General features: G+C 41.6%; 1 protein-coding gene across 1 annotated transcript in view; it reads left to right on the top strand.

Annotated features, from left to right (window-relative positions):
- The window catches only part of WDR27 (WD repeat domain 27), a 755,361-nt gene extending 745,595 nt beyond the window's left edge, over window positions 1-9,766 (top strand). The window contains exon 25 of the mRNA XM_075862730.1: window positions 9,601-9,766. Coding sequence (XP_075718845.1) covers window positions 9,601-9,648 — 48 coding nt within the window. The 3' untranslated portion in view covers window positions 9,649-9,766. The remainder of the gene's footprint in view (window positions 1-9,600) is intronic.
- The last annotated feature ends 1,277 nt before the right edge of the window (window positions 9,767-11,043 follow it).

An 11,043-nucleotide genomic window follows, 5' to 3' on the forward strand; every position in this document is an offset into this window, starting at 1 on the left:
GGGTGGAAAGTTTTTTTTGGGCTGGGTATTTTATGTGTATTTATTATTAATTTTGTTTGCACTTTATTTGACTTTTTTTTTATTACTATGGCCTGTCCCTCAAAGGTCAGAAAAGCCCTTTGGGGGACTTTATTTTTTTTCTTTCTTCTTTTACACCATGTTTTTCCACTGTAACTGGGGTTGCACAGCAGCCCTAGTTACAGGGGAAATCAGCCCTCTCGTAGTGACTATTGTCACTAATAGGGCTGTGCTGGTTCTTGTAAGACCCAGCAGCAGTCTGCCACTAATGGCATCCCGCCGATCATGTGACCAGTCACATGATCACCGGGACCGATAGAATGAGCACTGTGTATTAAGAGATCAGAGAAGACAGAAGTAGCGAAAGCTGCTTCTATCTTCTCGTCAGGGTCCCCGGCAGTCATTGACTGCCGGAGATCCGGCATTCAGCTACCCGATCTCTCAGGCAGCAAGCTAAAACCCGCGGCGTAAATAGTCTATGGCATAGGTTTTAAGGACCTTGACCGCTGGCCGTAAATACGCAGCCAGCGGTCGGGAATTGGTTAAATTACTTTATGCAAGATTGCACTCTCTCAAAATATCAACCTTCAGTACCATAGGAAGGGATATTTAAGGTAACACTTACATAATCCATGTAGCGTCCATGGCCGCGGGCCGTCGGGAGGTGAGTAAACCTGGATCAGTGAGCCATCCTGTCAGTGAGCCATCCTTCCTAGGAGATTCCAGTGCTCACTTCGTGTCTTGTAGGGTGCACGCGCATGCTCGTGCCGGCCTTAAAGGGCCAGCGTGCGCACATCTGGAAATCATCATCATCAACTGCCCATGATTTCCTGGACTATAAAAATGGCCCTGCCCTTCTGATACTGGCCTGAGCATTGTTAGTATATCCCAAGTCTGTCTTGCAAATGGTCCCTAGTGTTTTCCCATTCCAGTTGTTACCCGTGCCCTGTTACCTGTTCCTGTATTCTGTACTATGTTCCTGTACCTGTGCCTACTAGAGCTAGAGTCGTATCTACTGCACCTGCTGTCGTTTACCACATCCTGTGTCATCTGCCGCAGCCTGTGTCATCTTCCACGTCGTGTGATCCGCCACGTCTGGCGCAACGTGCTACACCTGCTATCATCTGCCACGTCCAGTGCCATCTTCCTCGTCCAGTGTGATCCGCCACGTCTGGCGCAACGTGCTGCACCTGCTGTCATCTGCCACGTCTGGCGTAACCTGCTGCACCCACCTCCATCCATGTCAAAACATTGGCCACTGTCTGGACTATCCATGTACCCTTGCGCAGGACTTTGTATTGCTGGGGTGCTCTGTGGTTTGGCCAGCTACCTCCCCGCTACGGTGGTGCGGCCTAGTGGGTCAACATACCCACAGACCGTGATAATCCCCTGAATAAAGCTGTGTTTATGTAAGCAAACATTAACCCCTTAATGACCGGGCCATTTTGCACGTTAATGACCAAGGATTATTTTTTGTTTTTTCACGGTCGCATTCCAAGAGTCGTAACTTTTTTTTTATTACGTCGACATAGCCGTATAAGGGCTTGTTTTTTGCGGGACGAGTTGTATTTTGTAATTGCACCATTTTTAGATGCTTACAATATATTGATTAACTTTTATTAACTTTATTTTAGGAGAGAATTGAAAATAAGCAGCTATTCCAGCATTAATTTTCACGTTATAAATTTATGCCCTTTACTATGCAGCATAAATAACATGTTACCTTTATTCTACGGGTCGGCACGATTACGAGGATACCAAATATGTAAAGGTTTTATATGTTTTCCTATGTTTGCACAATAAAAACCCTTTTAGAAAAAAATTACTTGTTTTTGCATCGCCGCGTTCCAAGAGCCGTCATTTTTTTATTTTTCCGTCGATGTGGCCGTACGTGGGATTGATTTTTGCGGGACAATGTGTAGTTTTCATTAGTACTATTTTGGGGTACATAGGACTTATAGATGAACTTTTATTTTATTTTTTATGGGGGGAATGGGAGAAAAGAGAGAATTTTGCAGTTGTTTTTTGCGTTTTCTTTGGACGCCGTTCATCCGGCGGTTTAATCTATGTGTTCATTTTATTGGTCAAGTTGTTACGATCGCGGGGATACCATATATGTGTATGTGTGATTTGTTTTGACCGTTTTATTAAATAAAACCACTTTTTGGGGCAAAAAAGTAGTTTTATTTGACTTTGACTGTAATTTTTTTTATTTTTTTTTTCACAAACTTTATTTAACGGTTTTACTTTTTTTTTTTTTGTCCCACCAGGGGACTTCACTATGCGATATGCCGATCGCATATATAATGCTTTGGTATACTTCGTATACCAAAGCATTATTGCCTGTCAGTGTAAAACTGACAGGCAACCTGTTAGGTCATGCCTCTGGCATCGCCTAACAGGCAGATGCTGAAGACAGACCTGGGGGTCTTTGTTAGACCCCCGGCTGTCATGGAAACCCGACGGCGACCCGCGATTTGTTTGCGGGGGCGCCGATCGGGAGACAGAGGGAGTTCCCCCCTCTGTCAAACACATTAAATGCCGCTGTCACTGTTGACAGCGGCATTTAATGGGTTAAACTGCCGGAATCGGCGCGCGCTTCGATTCCGGCAGTTGCAGCAGGAGCCAGGCTGTGTATAACAGCCGTGCTCCTGCCGCTGATCGCGTGGGTAAACTGTCAGTACCCGCGCGATCACAGGACGGATATATCCGTCCTCCTGCGCGAACTAGCAGCTGCTGAGGACGGATATATCCGTCCTTCGGCGTTAAGGGGTTAAGGTAACTAAATAAATCACCACTTCCTCTATCACAGAAGCCAATATGTTTGTTTTCAATCTGTTTTTATTGTTATATATATTTGAACAAGCGGGTATAACAAAATGTTATAACATTGGCTACGCAGAGCCCTTCCTAATCATCAGTAAGAATAAGCAAGTAATACAAAATAATACAATATAACATAACACAAGGGAAAAACAAAAAGACAGGAGTGTGGGGGGGGGGGGGGGAAGGGAAGCAAGGAAGGGTAAGTAGTTTGGGTGTGTCAGTAGGCGATTCTGGTGGAGTAGATGAAATGTTGATAAAAGCATTATACGGTATTGTGGTCTGTACTCTGTTATAACACCTCTTCTGCACTAGGTAACTAGATCTTGGTCAACTCTGTATTACGACATTTTGGGATACCATTTATAGGCTAGTAATGTCAGGGAAATCTAGCCATGGAGACCAGGTAGATAAGTATTTGCCCCTTGTCTTCGATTCCCAGTGTGCCATTTCTTCAAATCGCTGAATTTCAAACACTTTATCTAACCATTGCATAAAAGTAGGGGGGGAGATGTCTTTCCACAACACAGGGATCAGTAGTTTTGCTGCAGCTATCATATGGGTTGGTAGATTATTTTTTTTGGGCATAAAGCCACTTATAGGTTTCCATAATAGTACCAATTCCGGAGTCAATGTGATATTAAGAGAGCAGATAGTATTTATGGCTTTTCCTATGTGAATCCAATATGGCTGAATAAGGGGGCAATGCCACCACATATGTGATAGTGATCCGATATCCCCTCTACACCTCCAACATTGATCTGAGACTGAGCTATTTATAGCGTGAAGTACTATCAATGTTTTATACCACCGTGTTATAAGTTTAAAGGAGTTCTCTTGAATTCTCGTACATCTAGAGAAACCATGTGAATTCGCTAGTATAAAACGCGTTTCAGGTTCAGTGAGCTGCACCCCCAACTCTTCCTCCCATCTCCCAATATATCGTGGTTTGAAATCCATTTGCATCATCAAAGCATGTTGATATAGCTGGGATAGTTTCGGGGCAGTGTATGGAGTTACAGCCATCAAATCTTCTAACCAAGTATTAGTGTGAGGTACTGCAGGGGATGTCCTTAATTTTTGGCATTCTTTAAGAATATGATGTGTCAATAAAAAATTCCCTGAAGGAACATTAGCTTTTACAATTAGATCCATTATTTCGGTATTTCCTGAAAGCTTTTGAACGTCTGATATAGTTAGGGTATTCGGGATGTCCCAAGGGGCCGAGGGGGAGGAGTCAGAGTTACGTTGAAGACATGGAAGTAAACTCAATGGCATTAGGGAGGATAGGGAGGATAACAATGCAGATGATTTATTCACCTCTTGCCAAGTTAGTATGGTGCCCTTGAGTAAAGACTCATTGTAAAATTTGCCTGCAGTAGCAGGACGCAAACCCCAGAAGGCCTGTTTTTCTTCTATTGACATTAGAGAGCGTTCCATAGAAGCATAGATATTCTTCAAGTCATGATGTGCTAAGATGGTCCACCGACGTAAATGGTTAGCCCTATAATAGGACATTAAATCGGAGAGGCCAAAGCCTCCCAAGCGGGAGTTTGCTATAATGTATCTATATGCTAGTCTAGGACGTTTGTTGTTCCAAATAAATGCCGAGAAGGTTTTCTTGACTAATAGGAAGAAAGACTTAGGAAGCCAGATAGGTACAGTTTGAAGAACATATAAGAATTTAGGGACAATATAGGTTTTGAGGAGATTTCTCCTACCCATCCATGACATAAAGGGAATATGTAAGGAGTGTAAGTAAGTTTTAATGTCAGCTAGTAAGTTTAGATAATTGAGCTTATAAAGTAGAGAGGGGTTTTTAGGAATGCGGATGCCCAAGTACTTAATAGACGTTTCTGGCCACAGGTAAGGAGAACTCTTTTTTAAGCGAAGGATAATATCTTGTGGTACCGAAATGTTGCGGGCTTCTGACTTGCTAAAGTTTATTTTAAAATTAGAGATTTCTCCAAACTCCGAGAAAATATCTGTGATCTGCGGGAACGATCTCTCAGGGTTAGTAGTGAGTATCAGCAGGTCATCAAATGCTGCCGTTTTGTGTGTGAATGAGCCTATTGACAAGCCATGAATAACAGGGTCCTGTCGAATTTTCTGGATCAGCGTCTCCATGACTAACACAAATAGTGTCGGCGATAGAGGACAGCCTTGTCTCGTACCATTAGTGATGGTAAAGGAATTCGATAGCACCCCATTGACTCTCACCCTCGCACTAGGGTTACTATATAGGGAAAGAATCGCTTGAATAAAAGCAAGAGGTATCCCAAATTTCTCCAGGGAAGCGATCATATAGGGCCAATCCACCCTATCAAATGCCTTTTCTGCATCTGTACTAAGTAGGACTAAGGGTGTTCGAGATTTTAAAGCGTATTGTACCAACCTTAAAACCCTTGAGGAATTATCTGATCCTTGTCTTCCCTTGACAAATCCGGTCTGTTCAGGCCCAATAATGCTAGATAACATGGGACTGAGACGAGCTGCCAGAGCTTTAGCCCACCATTTGATATCAGTATTAAGGAGTGAAATGGGTCTATAGCTTCCACATTGTGAGGCATCCTTACCCTGATAAGAGTAATATGTGCTTCTAGGGCTTGACCAGGAAGCTTCGAGCCAGTGAGAAGTGAATTACAAAGAGAAGTAAATGGTGCTATTAATAATTCTTTAAATTGTTTATAGTAGTTTATGGTATAACCATCTGGGCCCGGGCATTTACCTGAAGGGATAGAATGGAGGACTTTTAGAAGCTCTGAAGGGGAAAAGGGGCTAGCAGTTCTTGGGCAGTAATATCTGATATGCGTGGAATGTCAATGGAATCTAAAAATGAATGTATAGCATTTTTGGTGGAGGTAGGTGAAGGATCAGCCAGTTTAGAATCCGTAAGATTATAAAGGTTCATATAGAATTTCTGGAATGCATTGGCGATGGAGGTTGTATCTGTGACAAAATTACCTGGTGTTTGTGCAATACGGCAAATAAATGCTTTATCTTGATAAGTTTTAAGGAGAGCGGACATCGTCTTGTTGCCCTTGTCTCCATGGGCATAAAATTTTAACTTCGAGATTTGCAACATTCTGGCTGATTTAATGTTAAGAAGATCTTTAACTTTATTACGCAAAGAGTATAATTTGTCTTTAGTGGCTTCCGCTTGGGTACGCTTGTGAAGGTTTTCTAACGAGGAGATTTGTGAGAAGAGAGCATTTAGGAGTTCTGATCTCTGTTTTTTAATATATGTACATAATGAAATAAGCTCCCCTCTTAAAACTGATTTGTGTGCTTCCCAGGTGATAGCAGGTGAGACATCTGCTGTAACATTGGTGTCGAAGTAGTTTTGTATATGTGTCTTTATAGAAGATTGGTGAGAGGGATCAGCCAACAGGATACAATTGATCCTCCAACACCACTGGCCTTTAGGAATGTCTGCTAATGTCAGAATAGTATGAATAGGTGCGTGATCTGAGAGTAGAATATTTCCTATGTCAGTACGGAGTATAAAAGGGACCTGAGATTGAGATATGAAGATATAGTTCAACCTGTGGTAAGTATGGTGCGTATGAGAGAAATAGGTGTAGTCCCGGTCAGAGGGATGTAGTAGTCTCCAGGTATCTGACAGGTGTAAAGCATTAAAAGTCTTACGGAATTTGGTAGTATATCGGTATGAAGTGGAAGGATTCCCTGTGGTATCCAAGAGTGGATCTATGGAAACATTAAGGTCACCTCCCACCACTAAAACACCCTCAGCAAATTGCTTAAACAGTTGTAAGGTCTGAACTATCCACTGTGTTTGTTGGGAATTAGGAGCATATAAATTTGCAATCGTATAAAGAGTATTGCCTATAAGGCCTTTAACAAATAAATAGCGTTCTTCTGGGTCAACCATTTCAGCAACCCATTTGAAAGGTACACTTTTGTGGAAAAGTATACTTACTCCTCTACGTGAGGATGAATAGGTGCTATGGTAAACATTCGGAAAAACCTTCTTTCTTAAATTTGGGATTTTGTTATGTCTGATATGTGTTTCTTGTAACAGGGCGACTTTTGTTTTATCTGCAAGAATTTGGTGTAAAATTTGGCTTCTTTTCCGTGGAGAGTTCAGACCTCTTACATTAAATTAAGTAATTTTTAGTTCCGCAATGAGTTCTCTGTAAATGAAATAGCAAATCGGCACATATAACCATCATTCTTATGGCAAAGATCACCTATTGACTTTGATAGGAAAAGAGGGGTAGGAAAGGAGGGGAGGGGAGGAATCGGTAGGGAAGAATATAAACAAAGAAATAAAGGGGTTGCTAGCAACCATAAGGACAGCAACAGTTTGCAAGAGTGATAACACATAGTAATATTGTAGCTAGTCCTTATCCACAGGAGGAAATCTTGAGGTACATAAAAATCCTGTAGGACTGAATACACGTTAGTCATATACCAACAAGTAATCCTTACACTGAAAAAACATACCAGAACATATGGTAAAAGGCTACATATCAATGCATGTATAAACTCAGATCACATTATGGGAAAAAACAGTATCTCCTCACAAGCATAAAAAACCATAAACTTAGTGTGAAATAGTGTGGAAGATCGGAGAGTCACTCACCACACTTCTCCCACAAACTTAGCGGAGAAGCGGGTCGTCAGGAATCCATTCGGTGGCTTTTGCGAAGACAGTCAGGTATCCAGTTGTCTAGCACGAGTATGAGCTTTCTTGGTTTTGGGCGAAGGAGCTTTTGAGGTTTGGTTCCAAAATCAGGGACTTGGTAAAGTCCATCATAGTAGACGGGAGCCACGACGGGATATCTATGGGTGGGATGTCCAGTTTCTCCCAAGCAGCTACCAAATCCGCAGGCTTTCTAATGATAATTTGGTGACCATCCTTGGATATAGCAATGCCAAACGGAAAGAGCCACTTAAATTGCATATTTTTCTCCCTCAGAGCATCTAGTAATGGTTTGAGCACTCTCCTCTTTGCCAGAGTTGAAGGAGCAATATCTTGGAATATTTGAATCGTAGAGGTTTCATAGGTCAATGTGTTCTTATTTCTTGCAGCTTTCAAAATTGCAGCGGTGTCCGTGTAACTCAGCAAACCGCACACTATATCTTTTGGAGGGTCATTGGGGCGAGGCTTGGCCCGTAGTGCTCTGTGAATACGCTCAATCGTGATGGATTTGGCTGCATCAGGGCCTATTAGGTCAGAAAAGATATCCAGGGCTAGTTGAGGTAAACTATCGTGCAGAATTGACTCTGGAAGACCCCTGAGCCGGATGTTATTTCTGCGGCTCCGGTTTTCTTGATCTTCAATACGTAATAGAGACTCGTTAATACAATCTTGTTGATGGTCGAGAACACATTTGACTTTTGCACTATAATGCAGTAGAGCATTTTGCGTATCTTCAACAGTTTCAACCCTGGTGCCAAGGCTACGGAGATCAGACTTGATATCTGCAAGGTCTTTTACTAGTGGCGTAAGAGCTTGGTATAGTGTCCTTTTGATAAAGCCTCTTGATGCTGGGACCATCCGAGAATCATCCCCAGTATCAGAGTTACAGCCTGTGCTATCCATATCGGAGTCGTCCTCCATAGGATTGTCATCAGATAGTAGCTGTGCTTGCTTGGATTTACCAGCTGGTGAAGCTGTTAACTTTTTTCTTAAAAATTTATCAAGATCTGCTTGCGTTTTACGGGACTTAGGGGTAGGTGCCGCTTCTCGGGTTTTAGCCTATGACGTTTTGACCATTGTGGCGTAATAAAATCTGAGTAAGCAAATGTTCTGGAAGTTTCAGTGACAGGTAAGTATTCAAGCTAACATCTATACAGCGAAGTGCACAAGATTAATCCCACACAGAGATTGATGATATAGAGGCTAATGCACTGTATTGGAGCCTGTTACAGTGTTGTAGATTATAGAGCAAGGTAAATCTGCAGCTCCTTCACTATAAGATGGCCGCCGGTTACAATCCCCTTCCCCCACTCACCGGAAAAGTCCTGCAACGCGTGCCGGCCCGTTTCTTTGTGCTGTCGATAGGCTGGGACTGTGTCCCTATTCAGTGTACCTCCGGTGTATGGGCCTAGTTGCCAGAGGGAGGGGATGGCTGCAGAGATCCGAGTATCTGGCGTCCGCAGGAATCCACTACCACAGCCGCGTGTGGTGTAGGCCGCTGTTTCAATCTGGCAAGGTAAGTTGAAAAACTTTCTCCTGTTGGCCCAGCAATGGTGTTGTATGGTGGTAGGGAGGTGTCCTGCTATATCTTGAACACCGGGGGTGATTTCCTCGGACGGATGAGGTGAGATGTCGTTCTTGAGGTCGGAGCTCTCACTCAGCACGTCTTTCCACCATCAGCGCTAGGCCACGCCCCCATAGAAGCCAATATGTATGGAAATTCTATATCAAAACGGTTGCATGAATTCCATTGATGAAATATAATAACCTTGTGGCACAACCATATTTAAATAAATACCCATAACATTGGCATTTTATTCTACTGAACAATGACATTGAAAATTCTGATAATTATGGTATCATATATCCAAATGATGTATTGATTGTAGTTTATATGCTTACTAAGCAGTTTTCATTTAATGCGGTGTCATATCAGTTTCTCAGATGTTAAACAGATGTTTTATACCATTGTTCTCCCCAGAACCATTTTGATTAAAACAAAATACTTTATAATTGCAAACATGATCTACGTATCTAATGCTAATTAAAGTGAGTTCTAAGAAACATTTTTCTTTTTTTCTTTTTACTTTTAGTTAACAACGTGTACTTTGGATGGAAAGCTACAAACGTATGTTCCTTGAAAGGAGTGATAGCTTGCAACGGCATGTTCATAAGGTCAAGACTAGTTAAACATTTGTATTACAATTGTACATTTGTAATTGTGAATATTAAATAAAGCTTGACAATTGAAAACTCAAATACAGTATGTGCTGCACAATTCGCTCATTCTTCAAAGACAATATTTATGCTTGAAATGTAGCTATATGATACTTCTTTTTAATTGGCTGACTGGATCAAAAATCTAGTTATTTCTTCCTCTGGTATGTGGTAGAACTGTAAACTCATCCCAGACTCCACACATCTGAGATCCATTTATCAGACTGCTGAGGGTTGATACTGTTGACACATTGACGTTACAAGTTTTTGAGGGCAGTAGCTTTTGGAATGAAGATTTGCGTTTGTTTGCTTGTGGTTCCCTCAGTATGACATAACTATTAAAAGTCATACTTAGGGTATGTTCACACGCAGTAGTAAAATACGTCTGAAATTACGGAACTGTTTTCGCCTGAAAACAGCTCCTGATTTTCAGACGTTTTTTAACAACTCGCGTTTTTTGCGGCATATTTTATGAACATTATTCGAGTTGTTTTTCAATGGAGTCAATGAAAAAAGGCTCCAAAAACGTCCCAAGAAGTGACATGCACTTCTTTGACGTGGGCGTCTTTTCACGTGCCGTCTTTTGACAGCGACGTGTAAAATTACACCTCGTGGGAGCAGAACACCGTAAAACCCTTTGAAAGCAATGGGCAAATGTTTGTAGGCGTAATGGAGCCGTTTTTTCAGGCGTAATTCGAGGCATAAAACGCCCGAATTACGTCTGAAAACAGTGCGTGTTAACATACCCTAATACATAAAATTTTCGTCCCTATTGAGACCTTATTGTTATTATCTACTTAAGTTTAACTTCCAATATATTTAGGTTCTGGTGTTTTTGAAAGTTTCCCAACATGGCTGTAACCCTAAAGCCCACATTGCTTTTGTCAGCATGGAATATTTAATTAAAGTGTCATGTCGGTATTCCTATTTTAATATGTTGGACTTGTGACCAATTATTGTCTGGCGCAATGTCTATTCAGTTTTTTCCACATAATATTCTAGAGCAGATGTGTGTGGCTTCATACTTCTGAGTGGTTCCAGTTATAGTAGTGCCGTCTGCCAGTTAATTTTCAGATCCTCTTTTAGTCTAGTCTCATGTTACTGAACAGGTTCAGTATATATTAATGTCCACATGTATGTCCAATTTAATTGAAATATACTAAAAGTATGTAAAGCGACAACAAATCTTACTGCTAAATAGATTTACACAAGAATCTTTTACCTTGTCAGGCTCCCTTTATGGCATCTAGGGCATATCACAAGACAAAAATAAATACTCCCCAACCTAATTTCTAAAGTGTCAGACTTGAGGGAAGTGT

Source organism: Rhinoderma darwinii, chromosome 4, assembly GCF_050947455.1.
Source record: "Rhinoderma darwinii isolate aRhiDar2 chromosome 4, aRhiDar2.hap1, whole genome shotgun sequence".
NCBI lineage: Eukaryota > Metazoa > Chordata > Amphibia > Anura > Rhinodermatidae > Rhinoderma > Rhinoderma darwinii.